At 35.8% G+C, this 22,875-nt stretch overlaps 1 protein-coding gene across 2 annotated transcripts in view; it reads right to left on the bottom strand.

Moving 5' to 3' along the window:
• The window catches only part of MNS1 (meiosis specific nuclear structural 1), an 88,854-nt gene that overhangs the window by 30,889 nt on the left and 35,090 nt on the right, over positions 1 to 22,875 (bottom strand). For both annotated transcript variants that reach the window (XM_059913220.1, XM_059913219.1), the window contains 3 exons: positions 15,252 to 15,379; positions 2,975 to 3,077; positions 272 to 501 (listed from right to left, as the gene is read on the bottom strand). In XM_059913220.1, the coding sequence (XP_059769203.1) occupies positions 272 to 501; positions 2,975 to 3,077; positions 15,252 to 15,379 (461 nt within the window). The remainder of the gene's footprint in view (positions 1 to 271; positions 502 to 2,974; positions 3,078 to 15,251; positions 15,380 to 22,875) is intronic.

Here is a 22,875-nt window from a genome sequence, read left to right as displayed (position 1 = left end):
CGCGCACCACAACAAAGAGTAGCCCCGGCTCGCCGCAACTAGAAGAAGCCGGCACACAGCAACAAAGACCCGATGCAGCCATAAAGAAAGAAAGAAAGAAAGAAATTTCTAAAAAAAAAAAAAAGAGAAGACTTGGTCTCAGTTTATGTGATAACATTTACTGGGACTTACCATGTATTAGGCACTGTTTAGGTGATTTACTCTTCATGACAAGCCTGAGATAAATCTAGTGTAAATGTTTAGGCATGTAAGAAAGTTGGGATAAACTTACAACTGATCTTCTTCATAGATTTTCCTAACAATTTCATCAATCATGAGTTTCTCTTTCAGCAGTTGCTCATAAGCTTCCTGCTTCTTCTTTCCTTGTTCTTCAAGTTGTTTCTCTAAGTCACGATTGTACTGTGCTTTTACTTTGTTTCGTTTTTCCTCTGCAGCATTCTCTTCCTTTATTAATCTCTCGTGTTCTTCCATCATAGTTTTGGCTATTTCAGCATCACGTTTCTGTTATTAAAACAAAATTCATCTTTCCACTTTCAAATCTGAGCACAATAGGATAGAATACTTTTAGCAGATGGAATTGAATACTATAAAGCCTGTTATATAAAATATTATGTAACTGTGTAGGTAAAAAGCAAAGGTAAGTCACTGTCACCTGAAGGGTTTGAATGATGAGTTAAACCCTAAAGAAGCTTTCCTATTCCTTCGAGTAGCTCTCTTAGGGCAATAAGGAGAATAACTCCACATTTGAAAAACAGTAAGTAAAATTAGAAGTGCTTTGTTAACAACTATGTTAACTGCCAAAGCAGTAGTCATCTTTTTCATCTATTTAAAAGTTGATGTAGGCAATTTTCACAAATTTTAGCTCCACTGGGTATTGGCTTCTATTTAGAGTAAGGATGGTACTATCTTTTTTATACAGGTCTGCTATTAAATAGCTCTGAGCAGCTCTTAAGTTTCTCTCAGCCTAAATTTTCTTTCCTGCCACTGGCCTTTGAAGTCTCCTCTTTCTCATTTATTAAAGGCCCCTGGTAATCACTTTAATTTAATAAAAGGGTCACATATGTCACTGTGCCTGTTTTCTTAGGCTTTAATTCACTCATTCAAGACCATTCCTTCTGAGTTAGACACATTCCTGCTTCTTGAATGGGTTAAACTCCTTACTTGTTTTGAGCATTTTGAAATCATTTAACAAAATGTTTTAAAGTAAATATATTAGGGCACTTTAAAAAATCATCCTTTCCCATTAGGATCACATCCCAAATGCTAGAATGGTTAGCAGCATCAAACATAAAAGAAGAAACAGATTAAAATATGAATGCTAATGCCATGCCTGATCTAATTGATGCCTTTAACATATACACTGTTAATATGACTTGACCAAAATTCTTTCTTTCCTTCTCTTTTCTTAGCACATGTTGCACTAGGCTCTACAGAAAAAATATGACATGACAAAAACATGTATGTACAAATTATCACACACTTATAGAAGTACAATGTTCTCATTTCACAGATAAGAAAACTAAGGCTGAGAGAGAGAGACAAAACTAGCACCTAAATATCCTGACACCTAGTCAAGTCCTAGGAGTATTTGACTTTAATTTTTGTGGATCAATTTTATTTAGAAAATAACAGCAATTCTTTCAACAGCCAGAATAAATATCTACAACTGCCTTGAATAATCTCAATTATCAAAATAATTAAAACTGCAATCTACTGGTCAAATAGTACATTGTTTATGTTCTACTTTACTTTTTAAAGGGTAGAATATGGCTCATGAAGTGAAGTCTCCTTACCCTCTCCTATCACCTGCCACACCAAAGGCTATCATTGTTAACAGCATGCTGTACAACCCTCCAGACTTTTTCTATACTAACACACATGCACACACACATTTCACTACGGCCAGCATCTGTTCTTATTTGATGCCTATATAACACTGCACTGGTCAAGTATTTTGATATCACCCCTCTAATTCTATGTGTGTGTGAACATGTGTGTTGATATACAGAACACATGTGTGTGTGTGTATATAATGCCCATACAGGTGTTGATATACACATACATACATGTACAAATTTTTAAAAATGAAAATGGACTGTGAAATGTATTATTCTCCAATTTTTTTTGCAACTTGCTTTTTTTCCTTTTAACATATAAATATATTCTGGCCAACTTTAAAAGCCAAACTATTTCCCTTTACCTCTTTCTCTTTAATAGCTGTATAACATCTTTGAAAGGGATCTAGGAGAGAGGGAACTCTGCTATCAAAATGCTCTACAAATAGAGAAATGAGAGAAGGAAACTTAAAAGACTGTGTAATACTGCAATCAGACCTTTTCATCTATGTCTAGCCTTTATGAGTGACAACAAGAGTTCAAGTGATGACGTACACCCTGCTTTTAAGTGTTAATAAACCCTATTTTATATTATACAGTGTAACACTACTGCTGCGTGTGTCTGAAACTCCTTTGCCCAAGAGTAACTATTACCAGTAATGCGCAGTAGGTCAGGAATAATAAAAGAGGATAAAAATAGAGGAAAACATGAGAAGAAAAGATTGCTGTTTATGAAACAGAAAACTTTCCTACTTATAGTTTATTTTTTAAAACATTTTAAGAATTAAAAATTTAGTAACATTCTAAAATACACTGATTATGCTAACAACTTGTATTGGTTTGTCAAAGAATAATCAGTTAGAGACCATTAAGAATGCTGGGAGTTACTGAATATAGCTGTTCATTCTAAGCAGCAACCTAATTCCTTGTGTCTCTGAAAGGTTCTAATATTAAATTACACAAAGCTCAATATCCATAATTTCTTACACCTTAAGGATCTGAAAAGTATAAAAGTATTTGAGAAATCTAACAGTGTAAATTCTTTATAGAATGTAACAATTTTCCAAAAATTGGTCTATTTTTGGTTTTCTAAATGAAGCTGAAAATATGGAAAACATAATGACCAGAAACATGATTACCATTTGCTCATATTTAACGGCATCCTTTTCAGCAATCTGAGCTGCTCTTTCTTTACTCATGTAAGCTGCTCTTAATTTCTTCTCCAATTCTCTGAGCTCAATACTGTTTGAAAAAAGACAGAAATTTAAATTCGAGGACCATATATCTCTTACTATTTTAAAAATAATATGTATCTGCAATTTAAATGAATTTTTTCTAAATGTATAAAAGATATTTACATTATTTTTAAAATATTTTGAAAAAATACCCCTTTGTCCATTCATCCCAAGAAAAATCAGAATGCATGTGAAAAGAGACATTGTAATTAATTTTTCTAGAGAAAACAACCCTTTTACTTTCAATAATCATCACTAAAAATCCTTCTGCCAGTGCCTGGCTCAGAAAAGGCGCTATATCAATATAGGTTAAAATTTCTGTCCAGTTACCAGTATTATTAGGCTAAAAGAATAACTATAGTGGAGAGGTTTAAACCTATACAAGTTACTTAAATTTTGTACCTTGGTTTTGCTATCTGTAAAAGGGGTAGTTTTGACAATTAAATAAGTTAACGTGTATAACAGTAGACACACTACTACATATGGTAACTATTTTTTGATGATGATGAAGAGGGAGTAACATGGGCAAGTTTACGCCACTTCTCTGGGCTTGTTTACTTATCTGTTTAAAAAAAATGGGGATTGGCCTCAGATAATCTCTGAATTACTTTTTAATCTATCACTCTCCTAAATTTAATGAAAACAATATGCCATACAAAAATCTTTATTTTACTGTGCCAGTCATAATTCTGAATATGACAGAATATGAGAATTCTGAGTTGGAAGGGCCCTGAGATGTCACCAAGATGTACATGTTAATTCTTACTGGAACAAAGAGGCACTCACCTACCTATAAACTCAACTTACAAGTACCCCCTACCTACAAAGAAACAGTCATAAGGGGTAAGGGAAGAGAGATATTCCTGGTATTATGGTGTGGGTCCTTCTTGCCCTTACCATTGTAAGTGCAAATGTGTATGACCCAGGATTACCTTCTTACATAAAAATAGTGTTAGAAACGAGGATCAAGTTTCTAGGTTAGTCTACATATTTTATTCCACTAAGAGTTTGAGATACATTTACAAAGATTTTTGTTAGAGTTGGGTACTAATGATTATGCACCAATATACAAACCCAATCAATTTATAATATTGTCTCTACAAAAAAATGTGCATTAAATTGCAAACAACCAACATTCAAATAAACGACCTTCATTTGAAGGACAAGGGCACCCATACCCATTGGATATACACCTAGAAGTGAAATTTCTGAGTCACAGGGTAGGCTGTGTTCAAATTGAGTAGATAATGGCAGTTTTCCAAAGCTTTGTCAGATTTACACTCTCATAAACAGTGTCTAAGCACTCGCACCACTCCACACCCTCAGCAACACTTTCGTCTTGTCATAGATTTTAACCATTCTTTTGGGGGATGTAAATTATCACTGGGGTTTTAATTTATGTTTCCCAACTACTAATGGAACTGAGACCTCTTCATATGTTGACTCATTTGTATAACTTCTGTGAAGTTCTTGTTCAATATTTTAAAATTTTTTTTTCATTTTTATACTGGTTTGTCTACTTCTTATTGTTGCATAAAAGTTCTTTTTTTTAATTAATTAATTAATTAATTATTTTTGGCTGCATTGGGTCTTCGTTGCTGCGCACCAGCTTTCTCTAGTTGCAGCGAGCGGGGGCTACTCTTCATTACAGTGCACGGGCTTCTTATTGCGGTGGCTTCTCTTGTTGTGGAGCATAGGCTCACGGCGTGCAGGCTTCAGTAGTTGTGCACACAGGCTTCAGTAGTTGTGCACGCGGGCTCAGTAGCTGTGGCTCACGGGCTCTAGAGCACAGGCTCAGTAGTTGTGGCGCACAGGCTTAGCTGCTCCACAGCATGTGGGATCTTCCTGGACCAGGGCTCAAACCCATGTCCCCTGCATTTGCAGGCGGATTCCCAACCACTGTACCACCAGGGAAGCCCAAAGGTTATTTATATATTCCGGATACAAGTCTCTTGTTGGTTATATGCATTGCAAATACCTCCTTCCAGTCTGCAGTTACTCTCACAGTGGTTTCTTCAGATAAAGAGTATTCTAATCCACCAATCTTTTCCTTCATTGTCAGTGACTTTTGTGTCATGTTTTAAGAAATGTTGCCCACCCCACAGACAGAAATATATTTTCTTGTATTAGTCTCTCAAAGCTTTGTTATTTCACCATTAATTTTTAGACTATAATCCTCCAGGAGTTGATTTTTATGTGTGGTGTGAGGTAGAAATCAAGTTCATTTTCTTCCATATGGATATCTAATTGATACAGTATCATTTTTTTTTTAATTATTAGCACCTTTAATTATTATTTATTTATTTATTTATTTGGCTGTGTCGGGTCTTCGTTTCTGTGCGAGGGCTTTCTCTAGCTGCGGCAAGTGGGGGCCACTCTTCATCGCGGTGCGCGGGCCTCTCACTATCGTGGCCTCTCTTGTTGCGGAGCACAGGCTCCAGACGTGCAGGCTCAGTAGTTGTGGCTCACGGGCCTAGTTGCTCCGCAGCATGTGGGATCTTCCCAGACCAGGGCTCGAACCCGTGTCCCCTGCATTAGCAGGCAGATTCTCAACCACTGCGCCACCAGGGAAGCCCGTATCATTTTTTTAAATGTCTATTTCTGAATGCCCTGCAGTGATTCTAAAATGTATATGGAAATGCAAAGTAGGAATGGCTAAAACAATCTTTAAGAAGACCAAAATTGGAGACTTCTTCAGGATATGAATACTTATTATAAAGCCACAATATTTAAGATAGTGTGGTTTTAGCACAGGATGAACAAATGGATCAATGGAATAGACTAGAGCAGCTCTTCTCAACTACAAGTTTTAAGCCCTAATGCCCTTAAGCAACTATTATGTGCAGTGAATTAACTTAGTTCCTCTGGATCTAAAGTAATACCAGCTATATACTGTCTTTGAGAAAATTAAAAATAAAATCACTCAACTTTCTGTGACACTTGGTTCTCTTATGGAACCCCAGTTGAGGAAGGATGGGATAGAAAAATGCAAAAACAGATGCATGCACATATGCACACTTATTTTATGACAAAACTGGCACTGCAGAGCCAGTTTCCCTTTCTACTACTGCTACTCAGTTTGGTAAGTGTGCTATTTAGTAATTTACCTAAATTTTCAAATTTGCATAAAGTTGTTCACAATATCCTGCTATGATCTACAGTTATCTCCCATTTGTACGATCTATAGTTATATCGCACTATCCATTCCTAGAATTGGTTATTTGTGCATTCTCTTTTACAGTTATATACTCCTGCCAGGGACTGTCAATTTTATTGGCCTTTTTAAAGGCACAATTTTTGGCTTTGTTTATTCTACTTTATGTCTACATTCTAAATTGCTCATTTCTGCCCTTATCTTTATCCTACATTATTTTTTAATCACTCCAGATGGGAATTTTCTCTTTGTTTTCAAATAATTCCAGATGGAGTCTTCTTTTCTAATCGTCATTTTAGATTATATATTATTTAGATTATTTTAGCTTATATTATTATAAGCTATCCTCAAGGAATAGCTTTAGCTACTTATGGGGACAAGTTTGGGGGTTTTTTTAATCCTAGAATTTTTTTCTTGTGGTAAAATATATATTAAAAAAACTTGTCATTTTAACCATTTTTAAGTGTACAATTCAGTGGTGTTAATTACATTCATAATGCTCAGCAACTATCAACACTATTTCCAAACTTCTTTTCCAAAAAGAAATGCTGTACCCATGTAAGCAATAACTCCCCATTCCTCCCTTCCCTGCTAATTTACTTTTTGTCTCTGCAAATCTGTCCTTAGATATTTCATGTAAGTGGAATTATACAGTCTTTATCCTTTTGTTTCTGGCTTACTTCACTTAGGATAATGCTTTTCAAGGTTCAACCATATTGCAGCATGTATGAGAGCTTCATTCCCTTTTATACCTGAATAATATTTCATTGTATGTATATACCACAATTTGTTTATCTACTCATCTGTCGATAGACACTTAGGTGGCTTCTACCTTTTGGCTATTGTGAATAATGTTGCATTGAACATTGGTGTACAAGTATCTGACTGAGTCCCTGTTTTCAATTTTTCAGTTCTTTTGAGTGTACACCTAAGGGTGGAATTGCTGGACCATATGGTAATTCTATGTTTAACTTTTTGAGGAACTGCCAAACTGTCTTCCACAGTGCACCATCTTACATTCCTACCAACAATGTCTGAGGTTTCCAATTTGTCCACATCTTCACCAACACTTATTTTCCATTGTTTTTATTACAGCTATCCTACCAGGTGTGAAATGGTATCTCCTTGTGGTTTTGATTTGCATTTCCCAAATAACAAATGTTGAGTACTTTTTCATGTGCTATTGCCTACTGTCTGTCTGCTTTGGAGAAATCTTTAAGTACCAGGCCCATTTTTGAATTGGGTTGTTTGTCTTTTGTTGTTGAACTGTAGGCATCCTTTATATATTATGGAAATTAAATCTTAACCAGAGATACAATTTGCTTTTCTGGCCTGAGTGCTGAATTAGGAGAAACACAGATAAGCACATTGTGTCAGTCCTTCAGGTAGCTCCCAGGTAGGTTAGAATATACAGACACAATAATTTGCAAATAAGATCTGCTCTTCTTCCTCCAGAACCAGGGCCTGGTACTCTATGGGCTGCTGTCCTCAAGACTGCCTCAGAGCTGGGAGGGGATGGAGCAAGGAAAAGTAAAAACACTACAGACTTTACTTCCATTGCTAAGTTGCCTTTTTCTTGTTTGAGCATGCAGCTGGTTGCTATAAAACTTTGTTGTTCAGAGTTCTTACAAAGTTGATTCTGACAGTTTCTGCTAGTTTGACTGGGAGGACAGGAACTTGGAGCTGCCTACTACACCATTTCTCAGATGTCACTCCAATCTCAGAAAATAAGGAAACACAAGCTTTACATGACACAATAGACCGGATAGATTTAATTGATATTTATAGGACATTCCACCCAAAAGTGGCAGAATACACTTTCTTCTCAAGTGCACACAGAACATTCTCCAGGATAGATCACATCTCGGGTCACAAATCAAGCCTCGGAAAATGTAAGAAAATTGAAATCGTATCAAGCATCTTTTCTGACCACAATGCTATGAGATTGAAAATCAATTACAGGAAAAAAACTGTAAAAAACACAAATACATGGAGGCTAAACAGTGCACTGCTAAACAATGAAGAGATCACTGAAGAAATCAAAGAAGAAATAAAAAAATAGATAGAAACAAATGACAATGAAAACACGCAACCCAAAACCTATGAGACACAGCAAAAGCAGTTCTAAAAGGGAAGTTTATAGCAGTTCAATCTCACCTCAAGAAACAAGAAAAATCTCAAATAAACAATCTAACTTACACCTAAAGCAACTAGAGAAAGAAGAACAAAGAAAACCCAAAGTCAGCAGAAGGAAAGAAATCATAAAGATCAGATCAGAAATAAATGAAATAGAAATAAAGAAAACATAGCAAAGATCAATAAAACTAAAAGTTGGTTCTTTGAGAAGATAAACAAAATTGATAAACCTTTAGCCAGACTAATCAAGAAAAAAAGGGAGAGGATGCAAATCAGTAAAATTAGAAATGAAAAAGGAGAAATCACAACTGACACCACAGAAATAGAAAGGATTCTTAGAGACTACTACAAACAACTATATGCCAATAAAATGGACAACCACGAAGAAATGGACAAATTCTTGGAAAGGTACAGTTTTCCAAGATTGAACCTGGAAGAATTAGAAAATATAAACAGACCTATCACAAGTAATGAAACTATAATTAAAAATCTTCCAACAAACAAAAGTCCAGGACCAGATGGCTTCACAGGCAAATTCTATCAAACATTTAGAGAAGAGCTAACACCTATCCTTCTCAAACTCTTCCAAAAAAATTGCAGAAGGAGGATCATTCCCAAATTCTTTCTACAAAGCCACCATCACCATGACACTAAAACCAGACAAAGATACTACAGAAAAAGAAAATTACAGACCAATATCACTGATGAACATATATGCAAAAATCCTCAACAAAATACTAGCAAACAATCCAACAACACATTAAAAGGATCATACACCATGATCAAATGGGATTTATCCTAGGAATGCAAGGATTCTTCAATATATGCAAATCAATGTGATACACCATATTAACAAATTAAAAAATAAAAACCATATGATCATCTCAATAGATGCAGAAAAAGCTTTTGACAAAATTCAACACCAATTTATGATAAAGACTCTCCAGAAAATGGGCGTAGAGGGAACCTACTTCAACATAGTAAAGGCCATGTGTGACAAACCCACAGCAAACATCATACTCAATGGTGAAAAACTAAAAGCACTTCCTCTAAGATCAGGAATAAGACAGGATGTCCACTCTTGCCACTCTTATTCAACATAGTTTTGGAAGTCCTGGCCACGCTAATCAGAGAAGAAAAAGAAATAAAAGGAATACAAATTGGAAAAGAAGAAGTAAAACTGTCATTGTTTGCAGATGACATGATACTATACATAGAAAATCCTAAAGATGCCACTAGAAAACTACTAGAATTAATCAAATGAATTTGGTAAAGGAGCAGGATACAAAATTAATGCAGAGAAATCTCTGGCATTCCTACACACTAACAACGAAAAATCAGAAAGAGAAATTAAGGAAACAATCAATTTACCATTGCAACAAAAAGAATAAAATGCCTAGGAATAAACCTACCTAAGGAGGCAAAATACTTTTACTCAGAAAATTATAAAACACTGATGAAAGAAATCAAAGATGACATAAACAGATGGAAAAAAATACCATGTTACTGGATTGGAAGAATCAATATTGTGAAAATGACTATACTACTCAAAGCAATGTACAGATTCAATGCAATCCCTATCAAACTACCAATTGCATTCTTCACAGAATTAAAACAAAAATTTTACAATTGGTATGGAAACACAAAAGACCCCGAATAGCCAAAGCAATCTTGTGAAAGAAGAATGGAGCTGGAGGAATCAGGCTCCCTGACTCCAAACTATACTACAAAGCTACAGTAATCAAGACAGTATGGTATTGGCACAAAAACAGAAATATAGATCAATCGTACAGGATAGAAAGCCTGGAGATAAACCCATGCACATATGGTCACCTAATTTATGACAAAGGAGGCAAGAGCATACAATGGAGAAAAGACAGCCTCTTCAATAAGTGGTGCTGGGGAAACTGGACAGCTACATGTAAAAGAATGAAATTAGAACACTTCCTAACACCACAGACAAAAACAAACTCAAACTGGATTAAAGACCTAAATGTAAGACCGGACACTATAAAACTCTTAGGGGAAAACACTCTTTGACATAAACCACAGCAAGATGTTTTTTGACCCACCTCCTAGAGAAATGGCAATAAAAACAAAAATAAACAAATGGGACCTAATGAAACTTAAAAGCTTTCCCACAGCAAAGGAAACCATAAGCAAGACGAAAAGACAACCCTCAGAATGGGAGAAGATATTTGCAAATGAAGCAACTGACAAAGGATTAATCTCCAAAATATACAAATAGCTCATGGAGCTCATTATCAAAACAACAAACAACCCAATTAAAAAATGGGCAGAAGACCTAAATAGACATTTCACCAAAGAAGACATACAGATGGCCAAGAAGCACATGAAAAGCTGCTCAACATCACTAATTATTAGAGAAATGCAAATCAAAACTACAATGGGGTATCACCTCACACCAGTTAGAATGGCCATCATCAAAAAATCTACAAACAATAAATGCTGGAGAGGGTGTAGAGAAAAGGGAACCCTTTTGCACTGTTGGTGGGAATGTAAATTGATACAGCCACTATGGAGAACAGTATGGAGGGTCCATAAAAATCTAAAAATAGAACTACTATATGATCCAGCAATCCCACTACTGGGCATATACCCTGAGAAAACCGTATATCAAAAGGACACATGTACCCCAATGTTCACTGCAGCACTATTTACAATAGCCAGGACATAGAAACAACCTAAATGTCCAACGATAGATGAATGGATAAAGAAGATGTGGTACATATACACAATGGAATATTACTCAGCTATAAAAATGAACAAAATTGGGTCATTTGTAGAGATGTGGACGGACCTAGAGTCTGTCATAGAGTGAAGTAAGCCAGAAAGAGAAAAAAAAATCGTATATTAACACATATATGTGGAATCTAGAAAAATGGCACAGATGAACCTATTTGTAGGGCAGGAATAGAGATGTAGACGTAGAGAACGGACATCTGGACATGCGGGAGAAGGGGAGGGTGGGAGGAATTGGAAGACTAGGTTTGACATAAATACACTACCATGTGTAAAATAGAGAGCTAGTGGGAAGCTGCTGTATAGCACAGGGAGGTCAGCTCGGTGCTCTGTGACAACCTAGATGGGTGGTGGGGGGGTGTGGGAGGGAGTCCCAAGAGGGAGGGGATATAGGGATACATATAGCTGATTCACTTCATTGTACAGCAGAAACTAACACAACATTGTAAAGCAATTTTACTCCAATAAAAAATAAATAAAACTAGACAGTGAGTTTCTCAACTCCAGTTAAAAGCTATAATAAAATTAGATTGTCTTTTAAATATTTTCTTGGATTAAAAAAAATCATGTGTTCTAAATAATATAAAAGAGTCTCATGACCTCTGAACTTGAACAATTATTTTCAAAATCAATTTCACTGATTTTTAAAAATTTACCCTGGGTTTTAAAAATTAATTTCTTTTAAGTTTAAAGAGCCTAATCATGATATAGGTGATTTTTAATTACTTTGGATACATTTCAAGCACCACAGCAAACATTTCCTTCAATTTAGACCTGCCAATTTCCAGATGAATACACTGATCAGAAAATGATCCATTTCTGCATGTCAGTCAAAATTTTACCATGGCTTATGCACAAAATTAAAAACTCTTAGCAGTTTTGACACTGCTGAGAGGAAACATACTCTATTTGAAAGAATACTCAACGAATGACTTTTGCCTTATGTTTGAAGAAACTTTCCGCAATGTATAGAATACTAAACTTTCTTTCAGTCCTTTAAATCCAGTCTTCTAGTTTCTAATGTTGCTGCTCAAAATTCAGTCATACTTCTCACTGTTGCTCCTTTGAAGGCAGTAGTCGTTTTTGTGTGGCTACTTTTGTGATTTTTATGATTTTCTTTATTGTTAGATTTCTAAAGTTTGACTAGGATGAGCATAGATGTATTTTTAATTATTTACTATGCCTTTGTGGCTTTATGCCTTTTATTATTTTTGGAAATTCTCAGCCTGTACCTCTTTGAATACTGCTTCTGCATCATCCACTTTCATTTCCACTACCAGAATTAAAATTATACATCTGGTAGAACAGCGGTCCCCAACCTTTTTGGCACCAGGGACCAGTTGGTTTTGTGGAAGACAATTTTTCCACGGACGGTGAGGGGTGGGGGGAATGGTTGAGGCGATAATGTGAGCGATGGTTCAGGCAGTAATGTGAGCGATGGGGAACGGCAGGTGAAGCTTCACTCACTTGCCCGCTGCTCACCTCCCGCTGTGTGGCCTGGTTCCTAACGGGGAGTGGGCTGGTACTGGTCCACAGCCCGGGGGTTGGGGACCCCTGTGGTAGAACTTTCCAGCACAGCCCTTATCTCTTTTAAGTTCTCTTTTGTATTTTTCTACCCTTTTGTCTCTCTATGCTTATTCTGGATATTTTCCACTAAACTGCACGTTGTCTCTTCATCTGTTTCTATCTAATAAAATCTAATGAAATTCTGGATTATTAAAGTAAAACATACACCAAAGTACACAACTCTTAAGCATACAGCGTGTAGAATGATGTTGAACACCTTACTATATGCTTACTGGCCAAGCTCTGCTTCACTTGTTAACTCTCAGCCATACTTTTGCCATCTGCAGAGACTTCTAGGAGAAATGCAGCTACAAATGCCAGGCTCACCATTCTGGTTTCCTTCCTCTCCCATATCTTATTATTATACTTTCTCCAGACAGTCTGCTCTGAGAGGGAGCTTTTATCTGAATCACCTAGTCTTCAATTGCTAGAAAGGTCCTGTATTTAATTCTTTTATCAGTGAATTAGACAAAGACATATGAAACATTTATTTCATCTTCAGATAACATAAAAGTGTGAGTGATAGCTAACAATAATTGGAGAATTAAGATAAAAAAAAAATAGTTTGAGACTAGAGCAATACGAAGACATTAGCAGCAATTTTAAATCTTTTTTTTTTTTCCTCTAAGAATTAGTAATCCCTTAGAGAACGTGATAAAAGTTGTGGACACAGAAAAATACACATGGGTACATTTGCCAAACATACATATATAATTTAATGGGCTCAAAACCTCTGGAGCTTATCCATGGGTCATATAATATTCTACAGAAGCCTTGCTCAGTTAAGATAAAATGTAACAACTATCAAAGTAAATTCTTAATATATTCAACTACTTAAGTACAGAATAGGCATTTATTTAGTCTGAGTTTCAATCAACAGTGTGATAGGCTGCCACTGAAAAGTAATTCGATCTTAGGCAACATTAAGAAACATATTCTAGAACAATGTGGTTAATAGTCTCACTATTAGGAGTACTAAACAGTACCCTAGGGACTTCCCTGGTGGTGTAGTGGATAAGACCCCATGCTCCTAATGCAGGGGGCCCGGGTTCAATCCTTGGTCAGGGAACTAGATCCCACATGCATGCCACAACTAGGAGTTCACATGCCACAACTAAGAAGCCCACATGCCACAATTAAGAAGACAACATGCTGCAACCAAGGAGCCTGCCTGCCACGACTAAGACCCGGTGCAACCAAATAAATAAATAAATATTTTTTTAAAAATAAAATAAAATAAACAGTACCCTAGAGTATTACACATAATTGTGGGGGCAATATTTTGTTAAGGAACACTAAAAATCTAAATTACATCTACAGAAGAGAACCAGGATGGTAAAGAAGCTTGAAATTATGTTATCTAAGGAACAAATGAAGGAATAACGGACATTTAACTTACAGAAGGAAATGTTTAGTGGATTCATAAATATGAAGGGATGTCCTAGAGAAAAACTCAATTTATTTCTTTTTCAATCAGATAGCAGAACTAAGATAAATGCCTGGATATTACAGGGAAGTTAATTTTAAAACAATAGGGAAAAAAGGATTATTCAAAGATAGGGCTGAATGAAAAAGTTCCTATCGCAGTCACTAGACGTGCTAAACCACAGCTGACCAGCCACCTTCCAGAAATACTGTAGGAAATTTATGTAGGGGCATAAAATTAAATTAGGTATCACCTAAGATTTTTCTTATGAGTAGAATTCATGAGTCTATTTTTTTTTTTTTTAAACTTTGGGTTTATTTATTTATTTATGGCTGTGTTGGGTCTTCGTTTCTGTGCGAGGGCTTTCTCTAGTTGTGGCAAGCGGGGGCCACTCTTCATCGTGGTGCGCGGGCCTCTCACTATCGCGGCCTCTCTTGTTGCGGAGCACAGGCTCCAGACGCACAGGCTCAGTAATTGTGGCTCACGGGCCCAGCTGCTCCGCGGCACGTGGGATCTTCCCAGACCAGGGCTCGAACCCGTGTCCCCTGCATTGGCAGGCAGACTCTCAACCACTGCGCCACCAGGGAAGCCCCATGAGTCTATTTTTTATAAGAGGTCATTTTAAAAATTTTCTTTAGAGAAGAGGGAAATGATATTGATTTTCACCTTAAATATTAACACTTTGTTTCTAAGAATATGACCTCTTTTCTCAAATGAACATATATATAGGATTTAAAGCAGTATTTCTAGTCAAAATATTAACTAAGTACAATCACATAAAGAAAGAAATCTCACTCTCAGGTGCTAAGCATTACATAAAAGTTTAAAGATAAGTGAAGTAAGACAGACAGAGAAGGACAAATATCATATGATATCACTTATATGCAGAATCTAAAAAAAAATGATACAAATGAACTTATTTACAAAATAGAAACAGACTCACAGACTTAGAGAATTAGCTTATGATTACCAGGGGGGAATGGTAGAGGGGAGGTGTAGATTGGGAGTTTGGAATTGACAGTGTACACACTGCTATATTTAAAACAGATAACCAAGGACCTAATGCAAAAAAAAAAAAAATTTTTTTTAAATGGCTAAAAAGACTAAATAAATGAAATTTTTGGAAGCCAAGTTACCTGTTTTCTCTTACTTGTTGCCTCATCTTTTCATCCTTTAGACTTTGATGTTTAAGTTTTGCCAATTCCATAGCCAATTTTTCTTCTTGTTCAAGCTGGAGCTCCCTCAATCTTTTGTTTTCTTCTGCCTAAATAAAAAAATAAATAACTTTAGTCATTTGTCCCCCAGAACCAGATTTTTTTTCATTAAGGTTGAACTTGTTTTATAGCAAAAAACTACAAGTACCTTCTGAGAAGTCAACTGTTTATGTTTTATTTTAAAATACAAAATATAATTTCAATAAATACTTTTTCTGAACATTTTATCTGGAAAATGTTCTGAACATTTTATCATGGAAAATTTCTGAACATTTTATCTGAATGTTTTTTTTTTCTGAACATTTTTTCATGGAAAATTTCAAACATCACCAAAAGTAAGAAGAATATTGAAACACACCCTCAGGTATCCATCACTCATCTTCAACAATTATCAGTATTTTGCCAATCTTTTTTCTCTACTCTTCTACTCCACTCCCATTTTTTCCTATATATTTTTTTTTTTGGCTAGAGTATTTAAAAACAAATCCTAGATATATCATTACCATGTAAATAATTCAATATTGATCTCTACCTGACAAGAATTTCTTCTTATATAACCATACAAGTAATAAACTGAAATAAATTAACAATAATTCCTTAGTAAGGTCTAATAACTTTTCCATATTCAGATTTCCCCAGCTGTCTCGAAGATCCTTTTTTTTTTTTTGGTTTGTTCAAATCAAAATCCAAACAAGGTCCATATATTGTATCTAGTTATGATTTCTCTTAAGTCTCTTTTATTTTTTAACAGTCTCCTCACACACTACCCCCCCCCCATTAGGACATATGTCCCACAGAATGTCCCACATTCTGAATTCGACCGATTGCTTCACCAGGGTGTCTTGTTTCTCTTTTGTATTTCCTATAAAATGGTAGAAAGATCTAGAGACTTGATTACATTCTGTATTTAGGAAAGAATATTCACATGAAAAGATGTTCAATATCATTAGACATCAGGAAATTCAAGTTAAAACTACAATGATATATCACTACATACCTACTGGAATGGCTAAAACAAAAAGTAGCAGCAAAACCAAATGCTGGTGAGAAACAGCATTATTCACTGGGTGGGAATGTAAAATGGTATAGCTACTCTGGAAAATAGTTTTTACAATACAACTCAACAGTTGTACTCTTAAGCATTTCTCCCAGAGAAAGGAAAATTTATGTTTATTATAGAACCTGTACCCAAATGTTTACAGCAGATTTATTCAAAATACCCAGACATCCTTCAACAGGTGAATGATCACATAAACTGTGGTATATCCATACTGTGGAACACCACTGAGCAACAACAAAGAATGAGTATTCATATAAACTACAATCTGGATGAATCTCCAGGAATTATACTGAGTGAAAAAATCCAATCCCAAAAGGTTACATACTGTTTGATCCTACTTATATAATGTTCTTGGAACATGTTCTATTTTAAAGCTGAAACAATTCACACAGCATAAAATTCACATTTCACAATTCACGACTCAGCAGTTTTTTAGTACATTCACAATGTTGTGCAACCAACACCACTACCTAGTTCCAGAACATTTTTTTTTTTAATAGACTATTATTTGGGGCAGTATTGGGTTCACAGCAAAACTGACAAGAACAGAGTTCCCAATAAACACTCTGCCCACACACATGCACAGCCCCCTCACTATCAACATCCCACACCAGAGGGGACATTTGTTACAATCAATAAACCTACACTGACACATCATTAACACCCAAAGTCCACAGTTTACCTTACTGTTCATTCTTGGTGTTATATATTCTATGGATTTAAACAAATGTATGATGACATATATACCTACCATTACAATATCATACAGAGTAGTTTCACTGCCCTAAAAATCCTCTTTGCTCTGCTTATTCATTCCACCCTCTCCAAAACCCCTGATCTTTTCACTATCCCCATTGTTTTGCCTTTTCCAGAATGTCATATAGTTGAAATCATACATTATGTAGCCTTTTCAGATTGACTTCTTTCACTTTCATGTCTTTTCATGGCTTGATAGCTCATTTATTTTAGCACTGAATAATATTCTATTTTCTGGATTATTTATCCATTCACCTACTGAAGGACATCTTAGTTGCTTACAAGTTTTGGCAATTATGAATAAAGCTGCCATAAACATCCATGTGCAGTTTTTTGCGTGGATGTAAGTTTTCAATGTTACAGAACATTTTTATCACCCGAAAAAGCAACCCCATACCTGTTAGCAGTCACTCACCATTCCACTTACCCCTCAACCACTAATCTACTTCCTATCTGTGTGAATTTGCCTATTCTAGATATTTTATTTAAAACAAATCATACAATATGTGGCCTTTTTTGTGTTTGGCTGCTTTCATTTAGCATAATGCTTTCAACGTTCACCTATGTCGCAGTACATATCAGTAATGCATACATTTTTATGGCTGCATAATATACAATTGTATAGATATAACATATTTTGTTTATCCATTCACAAGCTGATGGGCATTTGGGTTGTTTCCACTTATCTGACTATCATGATTAATGCTGCTATGAACATTTATGTAAAAGTTTTTGTGTGGACATAGATTTTCAATTATCTTGGTCATATGCTTAGGAATGTAACTGCTGTGTAAAATAGTAACTATGCTTAACTTTTTGAGGAACTACCAAACAGTTTTGCACAGCCACTACACCATTTTACATTTCCAGCAGCAATGCACAAGGGTTCCAACACTTATTTTCCTTTTTTTTTTTCCTCCAATTGCAGCAGTCCTTGTGGGTCTGAAGTGGTATCTCACTGTGGTTTTGATTTGCATCTCCCCAATGACTAATGATGTTGAGCATCGTTTTTTGTGCTTAACTGCTCACTTGTATATCTTCTTTGGAGAAATGGCTATTGAAATCCTTTGCTCATTAAAATTTTTTTTTTCTTTTTACTGATGAGTTGTACACGTAATGTTCTTTAAGTGACAAAATTATAGAAATGGAGAACATATTAGTGATTGCTAGAGTTAGGGATGAGGTAGGGACGGACAAGAAAGAGAAGGGTATGCTTATAAAAGGACAAAACGTGGGATCGTTGTGATCATGGAACTCTTCTGGATCTTGGCTATGGTATTATATATACAAAGTTACACATGTTATAAACTGTATAGAACTAAACACACACACACACACACACACACACACACAAGTAAAACTGGGGAAATCTGAACAAGACTGGTGGATTGCATCATTGTTGATATCTTGTTTGTAATATTGTACTATACTTTTGCAAGATGTACCATTGGGAGAAATTGGGTACAGGATATATAGGAACTTTATGTATTTTTCTTACAACTTCATATGAATCTATAATTATCTCAATAAAAATTTCAATGAACAAAAAGCAACAGCAAGTACTGGTGTGGACACAAAGCCATTGGAATTCTTATACATTACCTGAGGAAATGCAAAGTAGTGCAGTAACTCTGGAAAATGATTTGGCAGTTTCTTATAAAATGAAACTTGCACATACCATATGACCCAACCATCCTACTATCAGATATCTATCCAAGAGAAATGAAAATTTATGTTCATACAAAAGTTTGTATTCAGTTTTATTCACATTTGCCCAAAACTGGAAACAACTCAAATTTACTTCATGCTGTGAATGGATAAACAAACTGTGGTACATCCATATAATAGAATACTACAATACCATTCAGCAATTAAAATGAATGATTCATGCAACAACACAAAATCTTAAATTTGTTTTGCTAAGTGAAAGAAGTCAGACCCAAAAGGTGACATATTACATAATTCCATTTATATGATACTATGGAAAAGATAAACCTATTGGACAAAAAAGAAATCAATGGTTTCCAGGGATTGGGGGGTGGTGTGAGTGTGGTTGACTATAAAGGGGAAGCATGAGGGGACTTTTTTGGTGTGATGGACTGCTTTGTATGACATTGTGATGGTGGAAACAGTAACCTATGCATTTGCCAAAATCCATAGAACTGTACATAACAAAGAATGAATTTTATAATATGCAAATTTAAAATGAAATCAACTAGTACATCCATACTATGTACTACTACTTAATAATAAAAAGGAATCAACTGCTGACACATCCAACAACATGGATGAATCTCAAGAGCCTTATGTGGAGTGAAAAAAGCCTATTCTAAAGGTTACAGACAAAAAAAAAAAAAAGGGTTCTGAAGAACCTAGGGGCAGGACAGGAATAAAGACACAGATGTAGAGAAGGTACTTGAGGACACAGGGAGGGGGAGGGGTAAGCTGGGGCGAAGTGAGAGAGTAGCATGGACATATATACACTACCAAATGTAAAATAGGTAGCTAGTGGGAAGCAGCCACATAGCACAGGGTGATCAGCTCAGTGCTCTGTGACCACCTAGAGGGGTGGGATAGGGAGGATGGGAGGGAGCCGCAAGAGAGGGAGATATGGGGATATATGTATATGTATAGCTGATTCACTTTGTTATAAAGCAGAAACTAACACACCATTGTAAAGCAATTGTAAAGCAATTATACTCCAATAAAGATGTTTAAAAAAAATAAATAAATAAAGGTTATAGATGTATGATTCCACATATGTATGGAATCACATGCAGGACTGTTTATATAACATCCTCTTTTAAAAATAAGATTCTTGAAATAACAAAATTATAGAGATGGAGAACAAATTAGTGATTGCCAGGCATAGTGGGGTTTGAAGAGAGTGTGTGACAATAATGGGGTAGCATGAATGAGGTCTTGGTGGTGATGGAATAGTTCTGTATCTTGAATGAGGTGGTGCTTGCATAAACCTACACATGTAATAAAATGACATAGAAATATATACGCATAACATAGCAATGTCATTTTACAGGGTTGATATCATATTACAGTTGTGTAAGATGTAACCATTGGGAGAAACTGCCCAAGGGCACAGTGGACCTCTCTGCACTATCTCTGCACCTTCCCAAGGATATGTAATTATTTCAACATTAAAAAAAAAAAAAGAAATCAATCAGATGTGGGGAGGACAATGGAATGCAGACTATAACAAATTAACTGTATTAAAAATCAATCACAAAAAAACCAACCAAACAAAAATCAATCAAATAACCACAATGGAGGAGATAGGTAGGAGTGGACATAAGTAACTTTGGAAAAAAGTTTGACTAGATATTGCAAGGCTAAAGACACAAAGAACTGTACCCAAGTCTATATTGTAGTAAGTAAATTTGTTGTTCACAAGGGTGCAGGTTAGCAATTCTGAAACTATTTGTATTCTACGGTTGAAAGAATAAATAAATATATTGTAGATAATGAGAGCCAGCTTTCTTTTTGTTGGGAGAATGCAATTACAAATAAGGAAAGGGAAAAGACTAAAATGACCCCTGTGGTGGCAGATTGCAGTCAGCAGTACCAACTCAGGCTCATGGTTTTTTTTATTAATAAATACATGCAGATAGACACACAAATGTAAACACAGATGTGTGTGTATGGTTATTTTCTAGTTTGTTTTCTAGTTCTTTCCACCTAGAGGGAGTAGAGCAGTAAAACCCCAGTAATAATGAACACGTCTATCATTCAGACCTTGGTTTCTAAATACCATTTTCCAATAAAAGGAACCAAGTCTTCTTAGAGAACTGGTTGATTCCAAGGCAAGGGAAGAATAAGCTGAGCCTGGAACATCTTGTGGTGCCAGAAAGTAAGTAAATTGCATGTGTAGAGAGGGTCACGTGGCAAGGAATGTCAGCAACCTCTGGGAGATGAAAACTTCAGGCTTACAACTACAAGAACATGAACTCTGCTGACAACTTAAACAGGCCGAGAAGAGGCCCCAAGATCCAGATGAGAATGCATCCCAGGCAACACCTTGATTTCAGCCTTGTGAGACCGAGCAGACAATCCAGCTACACCATGCCTGGACTTCTGACCTACAGAAATTGTGAGGTAATAAATGGATATTGTTTTAAGCCACTAAGTTTGTGGAAGTTTGTTACACAGCAACAGAAAACTAATATAACAAATGAACTATAGTCTTCAAAACTGTCAAGGTCATGAAAGACAGAAAAAAAGGGAGGAACCCACAGAATGGAGGAGACTTAGAGGAGACTAAGGACACCTGACAACTAAATGCAATTTGTGATACTGGAACAACAACAACAAAAAGTTGTTAGTGGAAAAACTGATGAAATCTGAATAAATCTCACAGTTTAGTTAATAGTATTGTGGTAAGGCTAATTTCTTCATTTTGATAATTGTTCTATGATTATGTTAGACGGTAACATAAAGGGAAGTCAGGTCAAAGGTATTATTTTTGCAACTATTCTGTAAAACTAAACTTATCTCAAAAAGTTAAAAATATGCATATGTCCAAGTTCTATCTGCTGAAAAGACCTGGAACCAATATAATAAGCATATCTAACACCCAAGAGCAATAAGCATATCTAAACCCAAAATTGTCTCTAAATATTATTTCCACTAAATGATAATAGAACTTCTTGGTACAATGGCCAATTCCAGGTATGAAGCAAGAAATTTATAAGATGAACCTTGTATTAGGGTTTTCCAGAGAAACAGAAACAATATAAGGAATCAGCTCAAGCAATTACGGAAGCAGGCAAGTCCCAAGATCTGCAGGGTGAGTTGGAAAGCTGGAGACAGAAGCCAGCCAACAGTTTAGTTACAGTCTAAGGTCAAAGGCCTGAGAGCCACTGGTGTAGTTCCTGTCTGAAGGCTGGCAGGCTTGAGACTCAGTAAGAGCTGTTTCAGTTCAAAATCTGCTTTACTCAGTCTATTAATTTAAATGTTAATCTCATCCAAAAACACCCAAAATAATGGCTGACCAAATATCTGGGCACCCCATGGCCCAGTCAAGCTAACACGTAAAATTAACCATCCCTAGCCTGTAACACTGTATTCTGACAAAAAGCAAGGAAGCTACCACAAATTAAGGGAGTCTTGTCAAAAGGACACAGAAGCAATCAAAGGGCATCCATTGGCCAAATGTAGGATAATCTGAGCATGAAAAAGAATAATAAATACAATTAATTCAAGTATATAAAGGCCCATGACTCCAAAAAAAATAAAAAGAGAAAAAGTCCAAAGCTCAAGAAAACAAAATTTTAAAAAGCAACATAGGCATACAGCAATGGAAGTGACTAGGGCACCAATTCTTACTCTGAAAATTATTTATCTCCCTTTCCAGTAAAAACTATATCTCAGGGTACCAAATTACTCTAGTTGATGAAGGAAAGTTCTTTACAGAGGAATTGCAGCTAATTAAATGTGAAAGGAACAATAACATTAGAAAATCAGTGTTTTGCAACCCCTAATAATGAAAAAGATTCATTGGTGAAACCAAAGATTAAAGTTTGATGGGGATCTTTACAATGGAGGAACCAGGCTGTCTCATTAAACCCACTAATCAACATTAGCATCAACATCAGCACCAGTATGCACCTGCTGGTGGGATAAAATATCGAGGATAGCATTGCCATGGAGTCACTGCCAAAAGAGTTGTACCTAAATCTAATCATGCCCTTAGGGCTAACTTTCATTTAGAGGAAA

The sequence above is a fragment of the Balaenoptera ricei genome, chromosome 2 (genome assembly GCF_028023285.1).
Source record: "Balaenoptera ricei isolate mBalRic1 chromosome 2, mBalRic1.hap2, whole genome shotgun sequence".
Lineage (NCBI taxonomy): Eukaryota > Metazoa > Chordata > Mammalia > Artiodactyla > Balaenopteridae > Balaenoptera > Balaenoptera ricei.
Note: the sequence above shows the minus strand (reverse complement) of the source record. Positions and strands in the feature narration are given on the sequence as shown.